This window comes from Pseudophryne corroboree, chromosome 2 (genome assembly GCF_028390025.1).
Source record: "Pseudophryne corroboree isolate aPseCor3 chromosome 2, aPseCor3.hap2, whole genome shotgun sequence".
Classification (NCBI taxonomy): Eukaryota; Metazoa; Chordata; class Amphibia; order Anura; family Myobatrachidae; genus Pseudophryne; species Pseudophryne corroboree.
In genome coordinates, this window is record NC_086445.1 from 867,988,571 (window position 1) to 868,002,027 (window position 13,457).

Consider the following 13,457-nt stretch of genomic DNA (forward strand, 5'->3'; position numbering starts at 1 on the left):
CACACACACACACACACAGGGGATGCTCTTTTTGAAGACAGTTCCCCCACAAGGCCTTTTGGAGAGACAGAGAGATAGTATGCCAGCACACACCCCAGCGCCATATGTCCCAGGAATCACACAGTAACTTAGTGTTAACCCAGTAGCTGCTGTATAATAATATGTTTTTGCGCCTAATTTATGTGCCCCCCTCTCTTTTTACCCTCTTCTACCGTGAATCTGCAGGGGAGAGCCTGGGGAGCTTCCTCTCAGTGGAGCTGTGGAGAGAAAATGGCGCTGGTGAGTGCTGAGGAAAAAGCCCCGCCCCCTCAGCGGCGGGCTTCTGTCCCGCGTTTCTGTACAAAATTATGGCGGGGGCTCATGCATATATACAGTGCCCAACTGTATATATGCCCAACTTTTGCCAAGAGGTTCTAATTGCTGCCCAGGGCGCCCCCCCCCCCACACCCTGCGCCCTACAGTGACCGGAGTATGTGGGTGTAGTGTGGGAGCAATGGCGCACAGCTGCAGTGCTGTGCGCTACCTCAGTTTGAAGACTGGAGTCTTCTGCCGCCGATTTTGAAGTCTTCTTGCTTCTTTCACCCGGCTTCTGTCTTCCGGCTCTGCGAGGGGGGCGGCGGCGCGGCTCCGGGATCGGACGACAAAGGGTGAGATCCTGTGTACGATCCCTCTGGAGCTAATGGTGTCCAGTAGCCTAAGAAGCAGGACCTATCTTCAGTGAGTAGGGCTGCTTCTCTCCCCTCAGTCCCACGCTGCAGAGAGTCTGTTGCCAGCAGATCTCTCTGAAAATAAAAACCTAACAAAATACTTTCTTATAGCAAGCTCAGGAGAGCTCACTAAGTAGCACCCACTCGTCCGGGCACAGATTCAAACTGAGGTCTGGAGGAGGGACATAGAGGGAGGAGCCAGAGCACACCAGTATCCAAATTATTTCTTAAAGTGCCCTGTCTTCTGCGGAGCCCGTCTATTCCCCATGGTCCTTACGGAGTCACCAGCATCAACTAGGACGTTAGAGAAATAAAGATTTTTTTAAAATAACTCATGTCGACCTTTTGACCTGTCGACCTATAGTGGTCGACCTAAACATTGTCAACCTAGACACTGTCAGACCGTATCCCATTATATCACTTCAGCTTAAGAGGTACACAGGAAAATAAATCCCCAAAAATATTTTTTTTTGCCATAAGGGGTCTTATTTCTCAATTGGGATCCACCACCATAACCTTGCAGGGTTCTCTCCACTCCACATAAGCTCAGATGCGGGAAAATGAACTGTGGGCCAAATGTAATTGTTTTACTCCACGGCTACCACTAGGGGGTGCAAAACAGACCAATTCAATTGTTGCTCAGGTTAGACAGCCAGTAGCTGCAGTGATGACAATTTTTATCGCAGCCTCCTGAGGTGAGAGACGTAATGTGCGCCAAGTCAGCACTTTGGGTTTCCGAATGGGTTTCTGGACGCCCAAAGCAGGACTTCAGACTGGTTTAAAATTTTACATGGCTAAACCCTGTATACTTGGGAACAATATGCATGTACACCCAAACAGAAGTGAAACCGCTCACCATAGATAGATCAGCCACTTCCCCACACCCCAATCATGGTGCTGCAGCTACAAAGTTTCAACAACTGTCTCCCTTCCGCATAATGGAATATCGCAATCTTAAAGTTGTCCCAAGAGTATTTCTCATCAGCCAAGAATGAAAAAAAAGTAACAGAGTGCGCCATGTGAGGACCCCAACTGAGAGGATTATTCCAAGTTGGAGTCAATTCAAGTTCATTGGTTACTCAGAAATAAACACTGCCAAAAGAAGTTACCTTTCTGCGTATTGTGCAGCGATGACACATCCATTCTCCAGGGGGCAGCATTTCTTCACTCAGGGGAGGGTTGCTAATAAAACAGAAAGAATTAAGAGATCAACTTTATTCATAAACAGCACTGTATTACCTACAAATCAGTAATGCTAGAAACATTTGCTGCACAAAGAGGACTATAAATATACAAACACCACTATCATTTCAACCATTGCTGTGTAGTCTGTAGGCCAAACCTTCGGCTCCAGACTCCTCTACTTTACTAATAAGTTTTACAGACTGCACACCCAGATGTCAACTATAGAGGCCAGATTCCTGGACAGAATTGTGATTTTGCCTTCAGGTTTATTTCACACATTCAAACAGACATGTTTACCTCCTGTATTGATTATTGTAATAGTCTCCATACTGGTCTTACCAAAAAGACACTCACCACTACAATCCATTCTAAAAGCAGCTGTGAGGTTAATCTTCCTCACTATACGTTCATCGGCTGCAGATCCACTCCACTGGGTACCTGTATTCTACCGTATTCAATATAAAATACTTTTGCTTACACATAAGGCAGCTAACCAAACTACACCTATGTACATCTCTCTCCTTATCTCAAAATATCTCCCAACCAGTCCTCTTCACAAGATCTACGTCTCTAAACCACACTATTTGCTCCTATTCATGATTGCAGGACTTTCTCCGGGCTGCACTTACTCTGTGGAATGCCCTACCACGCACAATCGGACTCTCCCCTAGTCTCCAAACATTCCCTGAAACCTCAGCTATTCAGGTTAGCTTATCACATCCCAGAACTGCTCACTCAACCTTCATGAGCTTTCCTGTCCAGTTGTATCCCCACTGTACAGTCCACACATTTTTTTCTCTTTCTTCACTTTCCCATCCTCCTGACCCCAGGCCAACATCACTGTGCTACCTCATCATACAGCCCACCAAGAACCTTTACAATCTGGTGTACAATTATGCAATAGATAGCACCTATCCTTGTGTATCAATGTCTATTTTCCTATAGATTGTAAGCAGGGCCTTCCTACCTCTATGACTGTTTGTTTGAATTACCCAGTTTTGTTATATAATTGTTGTTTCCAATTTTAAAGCGCAACGGAATATATGCTGCGCTATATAAGAAACTTATAAATAAATAAAAGAAATAGAAATAGCAATGCCACTACTTTTGATGAACGTGAGTACTTAAATTAAAAAAAAGATCTGGAAACATTTGAAGGTGTCAATTTGCTACTAGTAAAAGCAGCAAAACAAACATAATATACTGCTATAGTACACTTCTCCATTGGCAAGCCTCTCCAAACAGATCATACATTGAAACCAGACTCACTGCACCCAACTCCCCCCACCTTTATCCCATCTCTTCAAGGCACATTTATTTATGCTTCACCCTTAATTTTGGTTGACCTATCCCAAGTCTATGCTTTAAACCTGGCTTGACAGTTCGCCATTCCCCTACCATGGGTGATGACTCATGCTAAATTAAGAGAAGCAGCTACTCAATGAAGAACCTAAAAGTGCAGTGTTTAGGCAGCGACTTAACAGTGTGCTACTTCTGTTCTAGATAACAGTGTGGAACTCCCAGTACTCTGCACTGAGCCAGTGCCTCATTCCTTCCTCAACCATCTAATGAAGTGGTTTTATTTCCATTCTCAAGGGAAAGGTGCCTCCCCCTTCAGCTGAGTTTATATACCAAGTATAAACACAAATGACATACACAGGAAGCCACACCTGCATGGATATGCAGAAACATGATTTAAAGTATTGTGGACAGCAAGAGGCATGCACACATATGGAGTCCTAGCAAAGATACTGCAACATGCAGAAAGAAATGCAACCCTAGCCTAATATGTACAGCAATAACACCACTTTGATTTGCATTTTTGAGGTTAGTGTGGATAGCTTTCCATCTGGGACCAACATTTATAGAAACGTGTCCGCCTGCCACACTTCGGGGATGGTGACTCGCTTTGCTCGACACAAGGTTACTAAAGGTTATGATTTGTGACATGAATAGTCAAGGATGAAAAAAGTTCAAAGACATGAAAAGACAAAAAAAAAACAACAAAAAAAAAAACCTCCACCCTGCACAGGATCATTTCAGTCACTCAACCATGTGTGTGTGGACCAACACCATGTCAACCATTTGAACCTGTTGACCTTCTGTAAATGCCAACCTTTCAGTTTCGACTTTTTGTCCATGTCAACCTAGACATTGTAGATGCATAGTCCGATCCCGCAATAAATTACAGACAGGATAACACCAAAAGGAAAAGCAACAGATAGGGGTGTATGCAATTGCGGTCGAATTCCCGAAAATGTCGAAAAATGGGACATTTTCGCCCCCCCAAAAAAATTCGACAATGCAATTCAGTACTTTTCGTCAAAAAAACGGACTTTCCAAATTCGACTTTTTGAAATTCGACATTTGTCAAATTCGACATTTCTGCAATGGTACAAAAGCGGCAATTCGACAAAAGTATATTCAATTGAAGTTTGTAAATTCGACAACAGTGCTTTTAGACAGTAAATTCGTCATTTTCAATCCGCCACACTTTGCTGGCGGAATCTAATAAAAAAAAATTAAAAACATGTTTTTTGGTGTGTTTTTTTTTTATTGGTAATAGCATATCTATTTATATTAGAAGGGATTAGGTACTTGGTTTGTCTATTTTGGAGGCACAAGTATTATTTATATATTTTTAAAAATATTGTTGGTTTTTTTTTGTTTTTTAAATAGAATGGTAAAAATCTGAAAAAAAATTGCGTGGGGTCCCCCCTCCAAAGCATAACCAGCCTCGGGCTCTTCGAGCCGGTCCTGGTTCTAAAAATCCGGGGGGAAAACTGACAGGGGATCCCCCGTATTTTTAAAACCAGCACCGGGCTCTGCGCCTGGTGCTGGTGCAAAAAATACGGGGGACAAAAAGCGTAGGGGTCCCCCGTATTTTTTACACCAGCATCGGGCTCCACTAGCTGGACAGATAATGCCACAGCCAGGGGTCACTATTATACAGCGCCCTGCGGCCGTGGCATTAAATGTCCAACTAGTCACCCCTGGCCGGGGTACCCTGGGGGAGTCCCCCCCCAGCCACCCAAGGGCCAGGGGTAAAGCCCGAGGCTGTCCCCCCCCCCCCCCCCCCCCATCCAAGGGCTGCGGATGGGGGGCTGATTGCCTTGAGAAAATTGTAAGAATACTGTTTTTTCCAGTAGTACTACAAGTCCCAGCAAGCCTCCCCCCCCCCCCCCCCCCCCCTCGCAAGCTGGTACTTGGATTACCACAAGTACCAGCATGCGGTAGAAAAACGGGCCCATTGGCACCTGTAGTTCTACTGGAAAAAAAATACCCAAATAAAAACAGGACACGCACACTGTGAGAGTAAAACTCTATTTCACACATGTCAACACAAACATACTTACCTATGTTCACACACCGACATCTGTCCACAGGACACTGGATCAGGTGAGTATAATTTTATTCACAGGTACACCGTGGATTCTACTTGGACAAGTGGACAGAGGTCGGCGTGTGAACATAGGTAAGTATGTGTGTGTCGACATGTGTGAAATAAAGTTTTACTCTCATGGTGTACGTGCCCTGTTTTTATTTGGGTATTTTTTCCAGTAGAACTACAGGTACCAGCGGGCCCGTTTTTCTCTCGCATGCTGGTACTTGTGGTTCTCCAAGTACCAGCTTGCGTGGGGAGGCTTGCTGGGACTTGTAGTACTACTGGAAAAAAACAATATTCTTTCAATTTTCTCAAGGCTATCAGCCCCCCATCCGCGGCCCATGGATGGTGGATGGGGGGGGGGGGGGGAAGACAGCCTCGGGCTTCACCCCTGGCCCTTGGGTGGCTGGGGGGGGGACCCCTTGATTGAAGGGGTCCCCACTCCCCAGGGTACCCCGGCCAGGGGTGACTAGTTGGATATTTAATGCCATGGCCGCAGGGCGCTGTATAAAAGTGACCCCCGGCTGTGGCATTATCTGTCCAGCTAGTGGAGCCCGATGCTGGTGTAAAAAATGCGGGGGACCCCTACGCTTTTTGTCCCCCGTATTTTTTGCACCAGGCGCAGAGCCCGGTGCTGGTTTTAAAAATACGGGGGATCCCCTGTCAGTTTTTTCCCCGGATTTTTAGAACCAGGACCGGCTCGAAGAGGCCGAGGCTAGTTATGCTTTGGAGGGGGGACCCCACGCAATTTTTTTCCGGGTTTTTTACTGTTTTTTCCCGTTTTTTAAAAATCTAATCAAAATCCGTCAAATCGGCCGTTTTTCGACAGCGGGACTGTCGAATCCGTTTTTTATTGAATATGTGGAATTCCGGCACCCACTTGCCGGAATTCGACGGTCGAATTGGGTCGAATTAAAAACCGGGCGAAAAATTGCCGCGATTCGCCGGTAATTGCATATACCTCATAGTCATAAACCAAACTAGTGACATTCATTCATTGTAGGGATTGATGGCCAATGCACACAGTTCATTTCTAAGACGCTTAAAAAATACAACGCTTAACATACCTGCAGACAGAAATAGAGAAATGTGCACACAGAAATGCAGACACTTGTACACACATTCTATGCATACAGTATGCAGAAACATCTAACGCATCATACACAGCCAATATAGAACATACATAAGTTGAATGCTGAACTTAAATTTTATTTTTAAATTGCAATGAATCTTCTAGACCTGTTTCCATAAACAAACATTTACGTTTATCTGTGTAGGCTTCAAAAGACTGATGAAGTACAATAAAGGCCACAGAATCATTTCAGCCACTCTGCAGCTGTTGGCATAATGAAGAATTTGTTCAGAACAATGCATATCATGAAGGTAAGATATATAAAATCACAAGTATTATGGTTTCCAAACCACCTAATTCTGCCACCCAGCAATGAAAACGGTCATCAAAAACCATGACAATCTCATCTCACCATAATTGTTATTGCAGTTCTGAGAGGCACAGATGGGACCAGATAACTGGAGAGCAAACTAGTTCTTATAGCGCCATTTGAAGGAACTAGGGCTTACTCCAGGTGGTGTGGCTCTCAATTTAAATATATATTTGTATGTGCTATTACCATGTGCCCTACAGTAGACAATTATATGGCGTAGAGTGGGTACTGCTGCCATCATGCAGTGTAGGGACCACACGTATACGAGAACCCGTGAAGTGGCCTGGTGGCTTAACCACATCTTTGCAAATTGATGTAACCAAGATCTGCATTTTCTACCACCAGTGTTCAAATCTTCTGCTAATACACATTGGTGTGCATGGGAAAATCTGTTTTGTGTATTTTTCTTGTTTAGAATAACCCCTCCCTTTCAGCTGGTATTACTAAATTGAGTGAGCAACTTCCATTATATATTATAACTTCTACTGAGCAAGTGACCAAAGCTGGAATTGATTGAAGATAAAGCTATGTTATTTTTGTCATCCTCTGCCAACACGAGTCAAAGATATTATATTTAATTATTGTAGCGATTTAAGGACATACCTGTCCATGCTAGAGTGTGTTAAAGATATAAAGCGTTTAGACAACACAGCTTTCCCCTCCTCATTCCTGTCTAGGGAGGCCAATCCCGGGATCGTCAGGAGCCCAAGATTCTGGCCCAAAAGTGCCCGAATTTGAACCACCAATCCCACGATTCATGGAATTAGGTTGCGCATGAGCAGTTTTGTCGGGCAGCACTAAGCACTATAGAACTTGGCTCAGACACTGCCTGGCTGTGTGACCCGGGTGGCAGCAGGGTATTTTAAGCTTATGGCGGGCAGCCATGGACACACTGACAACGCCAGCGGCATTTCAAATGTAGCGCCGGCCAACAGCCAATCGGAGCTGGCGGTCCAGAAGCCAATCAGGGTAGCGGCTGCATCATCAGCTTTTGATTGGCTGCCGGACCTCCAGCTCTGACTGGCTGATGGCCAGCGCTACAATTTAAATGCTGCCAGCGCTGTGTGTATCTATGGCTGCTTGCCTAATAGTAAGTAAGCAGCACACTCCCGAGTTCTGAGTCTCTACATCCACCCACCTTCGGCCTTCTCCATCACGACAGCACCCTAAATCGAATAGCACCAGGAGCTAATTCCCAATGCTATTCAATCCGCGTTGAATTGAATCGAGCCCAATGATGTATGATAAGGAAGCACCACCGTTCTACAGTGTGGGGAAATTAGATTGCCAGAATCCAAGGTAACAAATGCTGATGCATACAACGGGTCACTGCAAACACTGCTGAAAATGTTAACAAAAATCTAGTACTCAAACAGAAGATTTTGGGGTCGATTCAACCGATTGCTAAGTTAATAGCGCTGGGAAGGAAGCTGCTTTGTCCGAGAATGCCCGTACTTCAGCCTTAAACAGGGCGTTTAGGAGCGAGAACAACAGGCATTCTCCTCCATAAGTGCTACGCCACAATGCTGTTTGCGCTGTGCAAGGGCACAAAAGAGCATTGCGGCACTAGTTTTGTTGATTTTTTGCTTAAACCCCGGAGGAGCTATTCACTTTGCAATCAATTGAATCGACCCCAGTGTTTCAGGCCAGTGTCCCATAACAGAGCAACAAGGTGGGAAATTCTGTGCTTAACCAATCTTTTCTCCCATGAAAGCCTATGCCACGCATGTTTCTCATAGTTTTGAACACTACACTGTAGAGCAGAGATATGCAATATGTTTAAATATCTCAAAGTTTAACTTATAAAAATAAACTCATAAACAAACAAGACCAATACAAACCATGTACACCACTGACAAAGAAAATGGAACAGTAATGTATTGCTCACACGTAAACATCCCACAGTACAATAGTAATACTTCTCATTCAGTAAAAGGCAGAAATGTAGCCTGATGGAGTGGCAGACATGTTTTCCTGACAGACTTTCTATTCCTGTGAAGTAATCCCCAAAGCAACTCATGGTATGGCAACAGAAATCCAAAACACAATCCCAAAGGAATTAAAACAAGTACAGCGCTATATGAAATATTCTTTCAGCGAGGAACAGCACTGTGGAGTGCTAAAGTGTAAAAGGGAACAGCAGCAGTAAACAAGTAGAAAAGCACACATAGCAGGAGCCTGGAACATGTCTGGTTTTAAGGAGAACAAAGCCTGCATACCACATTATGGGGCAGATGTATTAAGCCTGGTGAAGTGATAAAGTGGAAGGTGATAACGCACCAGCCAATCAGCTCCTAACTTACATGTTACAGGCTGGGTTTGAAAAATGACAGTTAGGAGCTGACTGGCTGGTGCGTTATCACCTTCCACTTTATCACTTCACCTGGCTTAATACATCTGCCCCTATGTTACCAGAGCAGACACAAAAATCTCCCTGCAGCAGGTACCAACTAGCAAGCTCTCATCTCATGAAGCTCAGACAGGCTCCGGCCTGCATATTATACCATATCTTCCAGGATGGTAAGGATTCTTGCCAAAACAAATGGCTGGCACAGTATGGCCCTGATTATAACACATCCTGTTCATAACTATATACTTCCAGGAATTACCCTTCTGAAATTGTTTCCTTCCCACTGCTATAACAAACCTCCATATAAAATTACACTTTTCTTATATAGCAAACAATCTGTGCAATAAAGAGCAGTCTCCGTTTGTGTACAATATATCCTATAAAATGATTTAACTCACTCACCCAATCTGGGAACTACTGAAGGAAGTGAGGGATCGGCGCTCACTGTTGTGATGAATAAATATAACAAGGGATGCATTCACTATATTCGTAAACAGTCACAGGGGGTGATTCAATTGTTCTCACTGCGGCGCTACTTTAGTAGTTGAAAGCACAAAGCAATTCAGGCACAGAGGTGGCGAGCAGAAATGAGTGAAAACTCCAAGACTAAGTCTATTAGGGCACGACAACCACAATAATAGTGAGTTACTAGAACTGCTCTGCCAGGCGCCCATTAATTATTGCGCCACATTATACAATCAAATCCCCTCTTTATAGTATTATTAAAACATCAAAGTAGCAAATTACAGGTTCAGTATTTCAGAATTTCCTATCCTGGAACATTTGTCAATGAAAAAACGAGTTTTATGGTAAAAACTTACCTTTGTTAAAACTCTTTCTGCGAGGTACACTGGGCTCCACAAGGATTGGACAATGGAGTGTAGAATAGGATCTTGATCCGAGGCACCAACAGGCTCAAAGCTTTGACTGTTCCCAGAATGCATAGCGCCGCCTCCTATATCACCCCGCCTCCCAGCCCAGGAGCTCAGTTTTTAGTTAACCAGCCCAATGCAGTAGCAGGAAAAGAGATGACAACAGTTAGTAGCCACATACACCACACTCTCACGACAAGAGAAGTGTCAGCAGCTAATGCCATACCAACCCAAAGAAGCTAAGTGCATCAGGGTGGGCGCCTTGTGGAGCCCAGTGTACCTCGCAGAAAGAGTTTTAACAAAGGTAAGTTCTTACCATAAAACTCGTTTTCTGCTGCGGGGTACACTGGGCTCTACAAGGATTGGACAAGGGGATGTACTAAAGCAGTTCCTTATGGGAGGGGATGCACTGTAGCGGGCACAAGAACCCGGCGTCCAAAGGAAGCATCCTGGGAAGCTGCAGTATCGAAGGCATAGAACCTTATGAACGTGTTCACTGAGGACCACGTAGCCGCCTTGCACAATTGTTCAAGGGTCGCACCACGTTGGGCCGCCCAAGAAGGTCCAACAGACCGAGTAGAATGGGCCTTAATGTGAACAGGAGCAGAGAGACCAGCCTTTACATAAGCATGTACAATCACCATTCTAATCCATCTGGCCAGGGTCTGCTTGTGAGCAGGCCAGCCACGTTTGTAAAATCCAAACAAAACAAAGAGAGAATCAGTTTTTCGAATAGAAGCAGCTCTCTTCACATAGATACGGAGAGCCCGTACCACATCCAAAGACCGCTCTTTGGGAGACAAATCAGGAGAGACAAAGGCCGGAACCACAATCTCCTGATTAAGGTGAAACGAAGAAACCACCTTAGGTAAATATCCGGGACGAGTCCTAAGAAAGGCCCGATCACGGTGAAAAATCAGATATGGCGAACTACAAGACAAGGCACCCAGATCCGACACTCTTCTAGCAGAGGCAATAGCCAGCAAGGCCACCGCCTTAAGGGAAAGCCACTTAAGGTCAGCTGAACCAACGCCTCCAAAACCACGACAAGTCCCAAGGAGCCACAGGCGGGACATAGGGAGGTTGGATACGCAACACACCCTGATTTTAAGTATGAACATCAGGCAAAGTCGCAATATGAACCTTTAGGGAGGCCAGACGCAGGCCCAACTCTAGGCCTTGCTGCAGAAAAGCCAAAAGCTTGGCTGTACTAAACTTGGAAGCGTAATAATTGTTAGATGCGCACCAAACAAAGTAGGAATGCCAGACCCTATGGTAAATCCGAGCAGAAGCCGGTTTCCGGGCCCGCAACATAGTTTTAATGACCTCTTCAGAAAAACCCTTAGCCCTCAAGACGGAAGCTTCAAGAGCCACGCCGTCAAAGACAGCCGGGCTAGGACCTGGTAGACACAGGGGCCCTGAACGAGGAGGTCTGGGCGTTGTGGAAGTAGAATTGGACGCTCTGACGATAGGCCCTGCAGGTCTGAGAACCAATGCCGTCTGGGCCACACTGGAGCTATGAGAAGCAGATTTCCTTTTTCTTGCTTGAACTTCCGAATTACCCTGGGCAGGAGTGACACCGGAGGGAACACGTACGGCAGGCGAAACCTCCACGGCACCGCCAGCGCATCCACGAATTCTGCTGGAGAATCCCTTGTCCTTGCTCCGAAGACCGGAACCTTGTGATTGTGTTGAGACGCCATCAGATCTACGTCTGGAAAGCCCCACTTTTCCACTAGGAGTTGTAACACTTCTGGATGGAGGCCCCACTCACCAGCATGTACGTCCTGACGACTGAGAAAGTCCGCTTCCCAATTCAGGACTCCCGGAATGAATATTGCCGATATGGCCGGTAGATGGCGTTCCGCCCAATGTAGAATCCGTGAGACTTCCTTCATTGCCAAACTGCTTTGAGTGCTGCCTTGATGATTTATGTAAGCCACTGTGGTGGCGTTGTCTGACTGTACTTGAACAGGACGGTTCTGAATTAAATGCTGGGCCAGGTTCAACGCATTGAAGACCGCCCGCAACTCCAGAATGTTGATCGAGAGGAGAGATTCCTCTTTGGTCCACCAACCCTGCAAGGAGTGCTGCTCCAGCACCGCGCCCCAACCTCTTAGACTGGCATCTGTCGTCAACAGGACCCAGTTGGATATCCAGAAGGGACGCCGCCTGCACAATTGTCGGTCCTGAAGCCACCAGAGCAGCGACAGACGGACCTCCGGAGTCAATGAGATCATTTGAGACCTGATCCGGTGAGGCAGGCCGTCCCACTTGGCTAGAATCAGCCTCTGGAGGGGGCGAGAATGGAATTGAGCATACTCCACCATGTCGAATGCTGATACCATTAGGCCCAGCACCTGCATTGCCGAATGTATCAACAATTGCGGACAAGAAAGGAAGCAACGAATCCTGTCCTGAATCTTCAGGACTTTCTCCTGAGACAAGAACAACCTCTGGTTGTGAGTGTCCAACAACGCTCCCAGGTGCACCATGCTCTGAGCATGGAGGATTTCTTCCAGTTGATGAGCCACCCGTGGGCTTGTAGAAACCGGACCGTCCTATCCAGATGACGCAGGAGAAGATCTGGGGAATTTGCCAGGATTAACAAGTCGTCCAGATACGGCAGTATCCTGACCCCTTGACGGCGGAGTACCACCGTCATCACCGCCATAACTATGGTGAAGACTCGCGGAGCCGTTGTTAAACCAAAAGGTAATGCCCGAAACTGGTAATGTAGGTTGCCAATAGCGAACCTCAGGTACTGACACTGCTATAGGAATATGCTGGTAAGCATCCTGTATGTCCAGGGAGACCATGTAGTCCCCAGGTTCCAAGGCCAGAACTATAGAGAGAAGGTTTTCCATACGGAACTTGGAAACCTTCACAAACTTGTTCAATGCCTTGAGGTTGAGAATGGGCCGGGAGGACCCATTCGGTTTCGGGACGACGACTCCTGTATCCAGGAGGGTCTGTACCACAGAGTGTAGAATTTTTGCCTTTGTCTGGTCCAAAGGGACGTCTGTCTGGCAAAATCGATGAGGGGGTCGGTATTTGAAGGCTATGACGTAACCTCGAGTGACGACTTCCCGTACCCAGGCATCTGAAGTGGTCTTCAACCATTCCTGGGTATACCCTAGAAGCCGGCCCCCCACCCTGGGATCCCCGCCCCATCATACGGCAGGCTTATCGGTCTTGGCAGCTGGCTGACGGGCAGCCCAGGCTCTTTTGGGCTTCGGCTTACCAGGTTTGGAAGTGCGGGCCTGCTTATGGTACGCCTGACCTTTTGCTTTACCTGAAGGACGAAAGGACGTACCTTTAGCCTTCGACACAGAAGGAGCGGTATTAAGCAGACAGGCAGTTTTGGCAGTAGCCAAGTCAGCCACAATGTTATTTAAGTCCTCCCCAAACAGAATATCTCCCTTGAAAGGGAGTACCTCCAGGGTTTTTCTAGAGTCCAGATCCACAGACCAGGATCTCAGCCACAATATCCGGCGAGCCAGGACTGACGTA

At 46.2% G+C, this 13,457-nt stretch overlaps 1 protein-coding gene across 4 annotated transcripts in view; it reads right to left on the reverse strand.

The window, feature by feature from the left end:
• Positions 1-13,457, reverse strand: part of PHF12 (PHD finger protein 12) — a 252,771-nt gene that overhangs the window by 170,515 nt on the left and 68,799 nt on the right. For all 4 annotated transcript variants that reach the window (XR_010241510.1, XM_063955905.1, XM_063955904.1 and 1 more), the window contains exon 3: positions 1,817-1,889. Coding sequence is in view for 3 of the 4 variants with exons in the window: in XM_063955905.1 (XP_063811975.1) it covers positions 1,817-1,889 (73 nt within the window). In the remaining variant the exon portion in view is untranslated. The remainder of the gene's footprint in view (positions 1-1,816; positions 1,890-13,457) is intronic.